Source organism: Cynocephalus volans, chromosome 6 (genome assembly GCF_027409185.1).
Source record: "Cynocephalus volans isolate mCynVol1 chromosome 6, mCynVol1.pri, whole genome shotgun sequence".
Lineage (NCBI taxonomy): Eukaryota > Metazoa > Chordata > Mammalia > Dermoptera > Cynocephalidae > Cynocephalus > Cynocephalus volans.
The window spans coordinates 134,884,276-134,896,822 of record NC_084465.1 but is presented as its reverse complement, the minus strand read 5'-3'; the positions used below and the strand labels follow the sequence as shown (position 1 = coordinate 134,896,822).

At 37.9% G+C, this 12,547-nt stretch overlaps 1 protein-coding gene across 1 annotated transcript in view; it reads left to right on the top strand.

The window, feature by feature from the left end:
• The window catches only part of DCLRE1C (DNA cross-link repair 1C), a 46,269-nt gene extending 34,182 nt beyond the window's left edge, over positions 1-12,087 (top strand). Inside the window, exon 14 of the mRNA XM_063099122.1 lies at positions 10,917-12,087. Within this exon, the coding sequence (XP_062955192.1) occupies positions 10,917-11,842 (926 nt within the window). The 3' untranslated portion in view covers positions 11,843-12,087. The remainder of the gene's footprint in view (positions 1-10,916) is intronic.
• The last annotated feature ends 460 nt before the right edge of the window (positions 12,088-12,547 follow it).

Sequence of the window (12,547 nt, the reverse complement as noted above, 5' to 3'; positions counted from 1 at the left end):
TGGTTGCCAATTTGGTATGGCTCCTGCTGTGACTGCTCAGTTGGCCTCTAGTGTCTTGTGTGTGTGGTTGCCTCGGGTCTTGGGCTTCTCCGGGGATCCACCTTTCTGGTCAGCTTGGACTCTGCTGGGCTGGTGGATCACGTACCACAGGGTGTGTGATCTCTGTTGAGCTTTCACTTCCTGTACAGGACTTCTCCCCGTTCCGTGTGCTCTGGCCCAGGCTGTTAGATCGTGCAGTGGCGACCCCACCGGGCGTGTGGTTTCTGTCGAGTCTCTGCCTCCCTGGCCGCACGTCTCCCCCCTCTGTGCACACTGTGCTGGGCTGGGGTGTGTCTTCTGCACCCCTCGTCTATCAGCTGGGCCTTCAAGACCCTGCTCAGCACCGCCTCGCCCAGGAAGTCTACCAGGTTTCTGCTAGGCACAGACGACCGGTCTCTCTGGGTGCCTTTGTAGCACTGTGTAGATCTTTCTCGGGTCTTGTTCACCTTTGTATCCCCCCGGTATAAACCGAGTCTAGTGCCCGCCTGCAGCCTGCTCTCCGGCAGGTTCAAGCAGACCTGGGAACTCTCCTACCACACTATTCCCAACCAGAAATTCGTTAGGCTTTTTTCCAAACTGGTGGTCGCAGAGATGGTATCTGCCTTCCAGTAACAGGAAGTTTACCGGGGCCGGAGTCCAGGGTGTGGTGGAGTGACAGTCGGCCCGCCCGTACTTCCTTGCCCTCCCAACACTGGTCGGGACGCCCCACGCCCCCAGCCCCGCCAGAGAACCGCGGAGGGAGTGGGAGAGGAGGCCGGCCCGCAGCCTTCGGAAAGCCCCGCGCCAGGCCAAGCAAATGGGCTCAGTGATGGCCGAGCAGGGCGGAGCTGCCCGCACCTGGGAAAATGGAGGCAGCACCGGGGCGGTGAGTGGCCTGGTGGTGCAGGCGGGAGCCGCGTGGGCATCCACCCCCCGAACAGAGCTGTGCCAGGGATCACTCACAGTGCTGTGCCAGGTCGGGTGTTCGCTCTCTGTCTCTGGTTTGTCGCCTTCCGTGTTCTCCGCACTGCCTCCTCGGGCTATTCAGTCGCGGCGCGGCTCGGGCGCTCCCAGGAGTCTTCTTTAATGCCGGTCTGAAACCTCGAATCCTGAATAGGGCAGCTGGCCACCTTCAGCGCGGCCCCGGCCTCCGGGATCCTGTCTGCATCCACAGCAGCCCTGGCGCCGTGTTCCCTGTTTCAAGACTCGCTTTTGCAGCTAAGAATCAGTTCTTTTCCTGCTCCACACTTCAAAGCTGTTGCCTGTAAATGAGGCAGCCTCTCCTGCCGGGGGCAAAGTGGTGTTGAGCCCCCACGACCGGCCAGCAGCTGTAGTCCTCCCTGAAGAGATGGTGAGAGGAAGGTCCATAAGTTTCCCGGCTGCCTGAGGCCCAGTGGCCGCCTTTTACACCTCAGCTACTCCGCGCCAGCTGCCGCAGCCGCCGCCATCTTGAAACTCCTTGTTGATCTTTTTAAAGAAAAAAAAAAAAATGGCAGAATATATGCCAAAATATTGCTGGTGGTATTCCTTGAATAATAGAATTTATTTTCTTCTTCTTTTTGTTCCTTCATATTTTCTAAATTTTTGACACTGTACATTAATACACATACAATTTATTCCTACATCTAATACTACAATGTACATGTAATTTCTGAAATGCATAAGTGTTATTTTGAAAAAGTAAAAAATACATATATTAAAAATAAAAAGTTCATAGATTCATATTTTTTATATATATATATATATATATATATATATTTTTTTTTTTTTTGTCTTTTTCATGACCGGTACTCAGCCAGTGAGTGCACTGGCCATTCCTATATAGGATCCAAACCCGCGGTGGGAGCGTCGCTTGCGCTTCCAGTGCCACACTCTCCCAAGTGCGCCACGGGCTCGGCCCATATTATATTTTAATTACATTTTTCCATGAACTTTTTGGCATACACTCATAGTACAATTTGCTGATCCATTTACCTTACATTAGGGTTACTTCCAGTGTTCAGTTATTACAAAGAAAGCTGTTATGAACATTCATGTGCAAACTTTTGTATGGACATAGGTTTTTATACCTACAAGTGGGCCATATGGTAGTTGTATCTTTATGAAACTGCCAAATTGTTTTCCAAAGTGGCCGGACCATTTTACATACCCACCAGAAACGTATCAGAGTTCCGGTTGCTCTTCACTGTTGCCGATAATTGGTATGGTTAAACTTTTTAATTTTTAGTACCCTAATCAGTGTGTAGTGATATTTTGTTGTGGTTTTACTTTGCATTTATCTAATGACTAGCAATGTCGAGCATCTTTCAATGACTTATTTGCCATCCATGTATCTTCATTGGTGAAGTGTCTATTCAAACCTTTCTTACCCATTTTTTGTTTATTTGCTTTCTTGTTGAGTTTTCAGAGTTTCTGGATACAAGTTTTGTTTGTTTGTTTTTTTTTAATCGGATACATGCTTTGCAAAGATTTTCTCCCCATCTCTGGCTGTTGTTTGTAGTCTTTTTAAGATAGTCTTCTGAAGAACAGAAATTTTAAATTTTGATCAAGTCAAATTTCTCAACTGTTACTTTTTTGGGGGGGGGCAAGTAGTATAACTAAAAACACCTTTGCTTGACCCAGGGTCACAAAGATTTTCTTCTGTATTTTCTGCTAGAAATTGTTAGTTTTAGGTTTTACATTTATATCTGTGATTCATTCTTGAGTTATATTTTTGCATATGGTGCAAGTACAAATCCAAGGTAACTTTTTTTTTCATATAGACATCCAAACATTCTTGAATTATTTGTTGAAATGACTGTCTTTTCTCCACTGAATTGCCTTTGCACCTTTGTTGAAAATCAGTTGACCATATATGTGGGGGTCTTTCTGTTATGTTCCATGATTTCTATCTTGACACTATTTTGATTATTGTATCTTTGTAAGTCTTGAAGTCAGGTGATGTAGGTTCTCCAACTTTGTTCTTTCTCAAAGTTGTTTTGGTTATCCTGTGTTCTTTGCATCTCCATATGAATTTTAGAATTATCTTGACAATTTGTATAAAAATGTCCTCTCCTGGGACTTTTGATGGGGACTTTATTAAATCTACTGACCAAGTTGGGAAGAATTAACATCTTAACAATATTCAATTTTCAGATCCATGAACACGGTTTATCTTTCCATTTAAGTCCCCTTTAATTTCTCTTAGTAGGTCTTGCACATCCTTTGCTAGATCATTACCTAAGTATTTCATTTGTTGAGATACTTCTGCATGTGGTATTTTTTAAAGTTTTAATTCCTAATTGTTTGTTCCTATTATATAGAAATATAATTAATTTTTAAATTTTGATCTTGTATCCTGCAGCCTTGCTAACCTCACTTACTAGTTCTAGTAGCTTCTTTTGTAGATTCCATTGTATTTTCTACATAGATTATCACATTTTTTATGAATATAGACAATTTCACTTCTTCCTTTCCAATTAGAATGCTTTTATGTCTTTTTTTTTTTTTATTGACATGCCTAGACTCCCACTACAATGTGGAATAGAAGAGGCAAGAGAGGACATCATTGTCTGGTTCCCAATCTTCTTGGGAAAGCATTCACTCTTTCACCATTAAGTATGATGTTAGCTACAGGCTTTTCATTGGTGCTTTTCATCAAGTGGAAAAAGTTCACTTCTATTTCTCATATGCTAAGAGTTTTTATCAGTAATGGATACTGGATTTTGTTAAATACTTTTTTTTGCATTTATTGAGATGATCATTTAGTTTTTCTTTTTAGTCTGTTAATATTACACTGATTTTTGAGTATTTAACCAACCTTGCATTTCTGGAATAAATCCCATTTGTTTGTGATGTATTATCCTTTTTAGATATTATTGGACTTGATTTGCTAAATTTAAGAATTTTTTCATCTGTTTAGGAGGGATATTGATCCAACATTGTTTTGTCTCTTTTTTTTTTTTTTTTTCTTGTAATATCTTTGTGTGGTTTTGGTATCAGGATACTGCTGGTGTCATTGCTGTGAAGTGTTCCTTTATCTTCTATTCTCTGCAAAATGTTTGTGAAGGATTAGCATTACATCTTTCTTAAATGATTGGTAGAATTCACCAGTGAAGCCATCTCAGCTAATAGTTTTCTTTGTGGGAGGTTTTAAGCTACAAATTTGGTTTCTTTAATAGGTATATAGGGCTATTCAGTTTATTCGGTTTTTCTTGAGTAAGCTTTGGTAATTTGAATCTTTCCAAGAATTTGTCCATCTCATTCAAGTTGCTGAATTTTTTGCCATAAACTTGTTCGTAATATTCACTTATTGTTCTTTCAATATCTGTAGAATCTAGTAATATCAACTCTTTCACTCCTGGTGTTAGTAATTTGTGTCTTTTCTCTCAATCAGTCTGACTAGAAGTTTACCAATTTTACTGATCTTCACAAAGAATGAGCTTTTAGTTTCATTAATTTTCTCTTTCTCTCTCTTTTTGGTTTTGTTTTCTTTTTCATCGATTTCCTTTCCAATCTTTATTTCTTTTCATCTGCTTACTTCTGATTTAATTTTTAAGTTTTTAAACTCAAAATCTCATTTTTAAATTTCTTAATGTGGAAGCTGAGATCATGGACTTGAGACCTTTTTTTTCTAATAAGGGCATTTAGTGCTATAAATTTCCCTCTTTAGCAGCATCTGTAAAATGTCTTGTTTTCATTTTCATTCCGTTCAAAATATTTTCTAAGTTTTCTTTTGATGTTTTTTTCTTTTATACATGGGTTATTTAGAAATTTGTGGGCGGGCTGGTTAGCTCCGTTAGTTAGAGCAAAGTGTTATAACACCAAAGGTCAGGGGTTTGGATCGCCCTACCAGCCAGCCACCAAAAACAAAACAAAACAAAACAAAAAAAACCCCCTAAAACAAATTTATTAGTTTCTGAATTTTGAGGGATTTTCCAGAGATCATTCTGTTGTTATCTAACTTAATTTTATTATGGTCAGATATCATATTTTATATGACTTTTACTCAGATTTGTGGTTCAGAATATGATTCATCTTGGTAAATGTTTCATGTGTACTTGAAAGAAATATGTGCAGTGCTTCTTTTGGGTGAAGTGTTCTACAAATGTCAGTCAGGTTATTAGTTTATAATGTTGTTCAAGTTTTCTATATCCTTGCGGATTTACTTGTTCTATCAATTATTGAGAGAGGGTTGTTGAAGTCTCCAATTATAATTGTGGCCTTGTGCAACTCTGTTGTTAATATAACAGAGTTGTGCAACCATCACCACTCTCAGAACATTTCCATTACCCCCAAAAGGAACTTTGTGTCCATTTCAAGTCACTCCCCATTACCACCAGGCAACCATTAACCTATGGTCTGTCTCTAAATATCTGCCTTTTCTGAACATTTTGTATAAATAGAATCATATAATACATGGTTTTTTGTGCCTGGCTTCTTTCACTCAGCTTAATGTTTTCAAGGTTCATTCATGCTGTGGAACATATTGGTAACTTCAGTCCTTTTTATTGCCAATCAATATTCTATTTTGTGGGTATACCACATTTTATTGATCTATTCACCAATTGATTGAATTTGGGTTGCTTCTACATTTTATTTTTTTTTTAATGCTATGAAAATTTGTGTACAAATCTTTATGTGGACATGTTATTGCTCTTGGGTTGATATCTAGGAGTAGAATTTCTGGGTCATATGGGGTCTTAGTCTGCTCAGGGTGCCATAATAAAACACCACAGACTCAGTGGCTTAAAATTTCTCTTTTCTCTCTCACGTGCTCACATGGCCTTTCCTTGGTGTGTGTACATGGGGGGTGGGGGATGGGGGGTGGGGGCGAAAGCATGCACAAGAGAGCTGGAGGTAACTGTTGTCTGTTCTTATAAGAACAATAGTCAGATCAGGGCCCCACCCTTATGACTCCATTTAACCTTACTTCCTTACAGAGCCCCCATCTCCAGATAACAGCTACTCTGGGGGCTAGGGCTTCAATGTATAAATTTTGAGGGAACACAAACATTCAGTCCTTAAAATATGGCTAATTTAACATTTTAAGAAACTGCCAAATTGTTTTCCAAACTGAGTACATCATTTTACATTCCCACCAGCAATATATATTCCAATTCCTTCACATACTAGCTAACACTTTTTATTTTCTGTCTTTTGATTATAGCCTTTCTAGTGGGTGTACAGTGGTTTTGATTTGCATTTCTCTAATGACTAATGATGTTGAGCTTTATGTGCTTATTGGCCATTTATATAACTTCTTTGGTGAAATATCTATTCAAATCTTTTGCTCATATTTTAATTGAATTATTGATCTTATTGAGTTGTAAGTGTTGTTTATATAAGTCTGGTATAAGTGCTTTTATCAGACATGATTAGCAAATATTTTCTCAGTCTACAGCTTTTCATTTTTGTTGGTGACTTTTGAAGTGTAAAGCTTTTAAGTCCAATTTGCCTATCTTTTCTTTTATTGCTTCTGCTTTTGGTGTCATATCTAAGAAACCATTGCTTGATCCAAGATCATGAAAATTGACTCCCGTATTTTGTCATTTCTAGGTTAGTTCTGATTTTTTTTTACTTGTTATAGGTTGTATTTTCCTGCTTCTTTAAATGTCTAGTAATTTTTTAGGGGGATGCCATGTCCTGAATCTTACCTTGTTAGGTCCTGCATGATTTTGAATTTCTGAAGATATTTTTGATTTTAGTCTTGGTATGTACTTAACATGTTTACAGTTTGATCCTTTTGTTTTGCTTTTTATCTTCATTAGGCAGGACCAGAGCAACATTTAGCCTAAGGTTAACTTTCCCCACTAGGAGGCAAGCCCCTTCTTAGTACTCTTACAAATGCTTGTGGATTATGAGGTCCTCCTCTCTGGCTGTTGGGAACAGGAAGTGTTCCTGGCACTGGGTGAGTTCTGGGCACTGTTTCATCTCATTCTTTTCAGTGATTCTTTCCCTGGCTTCAGGTAGTTTCCTGACAAGTATGCACTGCTTGGTGCACTGAACACTTGAGGGGGTCCTCTCCATGCAGCACTCTGCTCTCTGCTCTGTAAACTCCAGCCACCGTGACTTCCTCAAACTCCCATTTCTCTCCTCAACTCAGGGCTGTTGACAGGCTCTACCTGGATGTCCCATCCCTGACTGGAATCTGTCACCAAGCAGTGAGCTGAACAGTCATAGGGATCACCTCATTTGTTTCCCATTTCTCATGTGTCACTGTCCTTCATTGCCTGATGTCCAATTTCCTGAGAGCCACTGTTTTTTACAGTTTCCCTGATTTTTAGTTGTTTTGGGTGGGAGTTAAATTTAGTCCCTGTTACATCTTACCCGGAAGCAGAAGTCTTTTCCTTTTACCTCCTTTCCTTCCCCCTCCCCCACTTTCTCTTCTTTTGTACCTTTTATGTGTCTCTACCCAATTCACACTTCGTTTCTGATGATGAATATTTTTGGATCAGGCCACTGGTTTAAGTTTTTTCGAATTCATCCTCATTTCCATTTTGTTTATTCTTACTTCAAAACAACTTTTTTTCTGTTGGTTTTGATGTTATTTTGTTCCTTCTAGATTTTTTAGGCTTTTTATTCCTTACTAATTTATGTATTACAGATGCTTCTCAACTTATGGTGGTATTAAATGCATTTAATACCCCACTAAACCAATCATAAAGTTGAAAAATCTTAAGTTGAACTATTGTAAGTTGGGGACCATCTATATAGTAATAATTTTAATAGCTTTTCTTATATTTGTACAGGTATAGATCTTTAAGCAGCACTTCAGTATTAATCCCTCTAATAGATGTTTTTATATGTATTTTGCAAGAAACTGGTGTCATCATATTTTAGTCCATATATCTCATTGCCTTTTTAACTACCATTCTGTCCTGTGAGTGTGCTTTAAAATCTCTGTGGTGATCTCTACAAGTTTGTTGACCAGTCTTTAAGATCCTTTAGTTCTTAAAATGTTCTGAAGATTTCAAGTCAGTGTCAATATACATGCAGTATTAAATCAGTTGCTTTAAGAATCTGAGGGGCAAGTTCAGAAGTAATTCTTCCTCTTTTAAAAAGCTCTTGGTGCTCTAGGATGTTTTATCTTTACATAATTAGTTTACTACTGTTAATAAATACCCTCATAGATCACTTTTATAAAATTAGTTTTTGTTCCTCTTATAATAGTGTACTCACTGTAGATAACTTAAAAAATAAAAGGTGTATAAAACCACACAAACCCAAATTATTTCAGTTATTTTAACGTATTTTTGTTTTTTTTCTATTCATTTATATAAATATTTACAAAACTCAAAGGTGATGATGAAACTGTTTAAAAAGCAACATCGGCATAGGCACCCATCAATGAGAATAGTAACTGTAGTGCTAGAGCGATGTCCTAAAACTATTTTGTGTAAGTCTCTTCTAGTTGGGTTGTGGAGAGGACTGGAGTCTGTAGGGTAGGGCCCAGCAAGCAAGAAGGATGCTTGTGGGGGGAGGGGGTAAGGCAAGGGTGAAAGTATTTCAGTAGTATCACAACTGTAAGACTGTGTAGGTGCATACAGACTGAAAAGCAGCTTAGGTCATATATACATATATATATATATATATATATATACTTTTTTCACTTCAAACATTTCACTGGAAAATTTTTGTGTTATTCTTCAAAAACATCAATTTAATCACTGCATACTTTTCATTATGACTGTACAGTGGTATATTTAATCTTTGTCACACATTTAGGTTATTCTGAACTTTTCAGTTTTATAGATAATGTGATGAACATCATTACATGTAAGTCTATACCACATTTCTCATTATTGTTTGGTTAAATTATAGAAATTAAGGTGCTTAATACATATTGCCAAATTGCTTTCCAGTATGATTTTTACAGACATCAACAATGCACAGTGGTGGAAAGTATCTATGATTTATGACATCATCCCTGTTTGCATTGAGCTTAGGTATTTTTATTATCAGTTTGCATACTCCTGATATTTTATTATCAGTTTGCAAACACTTTACTATTTATTGTGACATTTTCTCAGTGTTCTATGCCTTTCCGTTTTCATAAAGTTTAAAAATTTTGGTCATAACAAAGAAACAATTGTGGTACGTCAGAGTAAATTCCAAGAGTGGAGAAACTTTACTTGTTTTTCAGATACATAAAGGTGAGATGATGTGAAAACATTTTGACAGAGGAAGGATGGTACAGTTGAAACGTACAATGATAATGATAGAGTCATCAATCCAGAACATAGAACTGTTCAACTTGGAGATAATACAAAAACATTTCATAAAAAGATAACTTTGGCATACTACTGATAGAACTAAAACAATTATATAATCAGTGGCTTAAAATAAAGCCATGTCCTGGAGAATAGGATGATTCTAAATACAGGAGAGTAGCTAGACATCTTAGTCACCTTAAATCCTTTAGGAATGAAGGGTAAGATTAATTATGAATCACAATAGAACAGTTACTTTAAGAATTAAGTTTGGGGCCAACTCACTCGGGAGAGTGCGGCGCTGGGAGCGCCCAGGCTGTGGGTTCAGATCCTATGTGGGGATGGCCGGTGCGCTCACTGGCTGAGTGTGGTGCGGACGACACCAAGCCAAGGGTTACGCTCCCCTTACTGGTCCCCCCCCCCAAAAAAGAATTAAGTTTGGAGGGCCAGCCCGTGGTTCACTTGGGAGAATGTGGTGCTGATAACACCAAGGCCAAGGGTTCAGGTCCCTATATAGGGATAGCTAGTTAGCTCACTTGGGAGAGTGTGGTGCTGACAACACTAAGTCAAGGGTTAAGATCCTCTTACCAGTCATCTTTAAAAAAAAAAAATTTGGCCTATATATTGGCATGCCCCTTCTCTGGGCCTGCCTCCTCATTGATAAATTGGGAGCTGGATGAGTCTTTATTGTCCATTATTTTAGTAGTTTTTAAAAATGCAGTGTTTAGCTTCATCCTTTATCACTGGGAAAGCAGTTTCCTTTTAAAGAAGTAGGTTATTATAAGTTAATGCCAGATTCAAAAGTAACAAGAAGCTGCCATATATAGTAGTTTCATGGGCATTTATTTTACTTCCCAGGTTAGGTGCCATTATAAGGCAGGAAAATATTTGTTTCCCCCCAATTCCGTGCCTTCACATTTTAATATATGGAAAACTTTTATATTTATTTATGAGAATTTCATTGTCCAACTGATGTTTCCTCACTTCAAGAATTTAATTGGACTGGTCTTACAATATGCAGATACAGCATGTGTAAAAATCAGTAAAATGAATTTTGTTGACCTAGCTCTTGGCAATGTGGCTTATTCAGTATTTTGGTTAAAGTTGATTTAACCTGTATGTGTTCCCCCAGTATTTATCACAGCCTTATGCACAATGTAGGTATCAATAAAATGTTCACAGAAGGACAACTTTCAGAACAAATGAACTGTTTCTTTTTTATTAAGTCAGCATGGAGCATGTACTATTTGCAGAGCACAAGGGTTTGCAAACCTTACTTTGGGTTGGTTTCCCTTTTGGTTGGTTTGTAAACCTGGCTGATGAATAGAATCCATGCAGAACTTAAAAAGTAAAGCAAATATCAAATTATTTGGTCCTACCTTCTTTAGGGATTCAGTAGATCTGGAATGAGATGTAGAAAACTGTTTTTAAAAAAGCTCTTCGTATTATCCTAATGATCAGCCAGGTTTAAGAACCACCGGTCCATATTCTCAACTGATAGTTTGGCATTATAAAAACTTGAAGGATGGTAATTAAATTGTTCAGAATATCCCAAGAATAAGGGGCCTTTTAATTTCTCTTTGAAGAAGAAAGACCTCTGTATTCTTTGCAATTCCAAGAATTAAAAATGTAGGTAAATGCTACAAATTGGACTTTCACTGAAAGCATAAATTGGCTTCTTATAAACCTGTTTTGTTTGTCCCACAGAGGAGGAAGATGATGATCTCTTTGATGACCCTCTGCCAGTACCTTTAAGGCACAAGGTTCCATACCAGGAAACTCTTCACTCTGAGGTATTTTCAATGACTACAGTGTCACAAAACCAGCCTGAAGAGCTGAGACAAAGCCAAGGCTTCTGCAAAGCAGAGAGTATGCAGAGCTCTCTTTTGACCAACTTTGTAGACTGTGAAGAATCCAATAGTGAAAGTGAAGAAGAATTAGAAGTTTCAGCTTCACTGCAAGGAGATCTGGGCCCTATAACACTTCACCAGCAAAAGGCTGATACAGATGTACCACAGTGGGAAGTATTTTTTAAAAGAAATGATGAAATCACAGATGAGGGTTTGGAAAACTTCCCTTCCTCCACAGAGGCAGGGGTATCTCAGTCACCAAAGCTTTTCAGTGACTCAGATGGAGATTCAACCCACATCTCCTCCCAGAATTCTTCTCAGTCAACACACATAACAGAACAAGGAAGTCAAGGCTGTGACAGCCAGCCTGATACTGTTTTGTTATCTTCCCAAGAGAGAAACAGTAGGGATATTAGCTCCTTGAACAAAGATGAATACAGACCAAAGATCAAAGAGAATATTCCTGCTTCTCAGATGGAACAAAATGTCCTTTGCCCAAAGGATACTTACTCTGATTCAAAAAACAGAGATCAAGATGTAACTATAGTTCCTAGTGTTGGAGAACCAACTATTATAAGTGGTGGGAAACATGTACTTGAGGAAAAAAGGTTGCTAAATTTTAGCACAAATGCAGATTCACAGAGCTCCTCTGATTTTGAAATTCCCTCAACTCCAGAAGCTGAGCTACCTAAACGAGAACATTTACAATATTTATATGAGAAGCTGGCAGCAGGTGAGAGTATAGTAGTTGAAAAAAGAAAATGCTCATCCTTAGATATTTAAGAATTTAAAACATTTCATCCTGGAGGTATCACTAAAAAAACCTGTATAAAGAGATAATAGTCAATATCATAATAGATAATTTAACATGGAATACTTAAAAATGCTCATATAACCTAAGAGAAGGCAGTAAAAGGGAAATAGAAGAATAAAAAAGAGGGAACAACATAAATAAGATGGTAGAACTAAATGTAAACATACCAATAATTACATTAAATGTAAATGGTCTAAACACATCAATGAAAAGACAAGGGAAGAATAACCCACCTACCTATGTGCTGTCTACAAGAAAGTCAGTTCAAATGCAGAAGTAGGTTAAAAACAAAGGGATGTAAAAAAGACCAATTAAAAGAAAGCAGGAGTAGCTATATGAAGTTACCTTAAAAAGTTTACAGAAAGGTTTGCATTATCTTTTAAATCTGTTTGAGAAACTTTTTCCAGTACCCATGTATTAATATCCAACAATTTCCTAATGATGAAAGTCCAGTTCACCAAGAAGACACAAGGATCCTAAATGTGTATGTACCTAACAACAGCTTCAAAATACATGAAGCAAAAACAACTGAAAGGAGAGAGACAAACTAATGCACAATTATAGTTAGGGGCTTTAATTTCCCTCTCCCAATAATAGAACTAGTATATCCATACAGAAAAACAGCAAGAATATAGAAGAACTGAACATCATCATCAGCCAACTGGATCTAACTG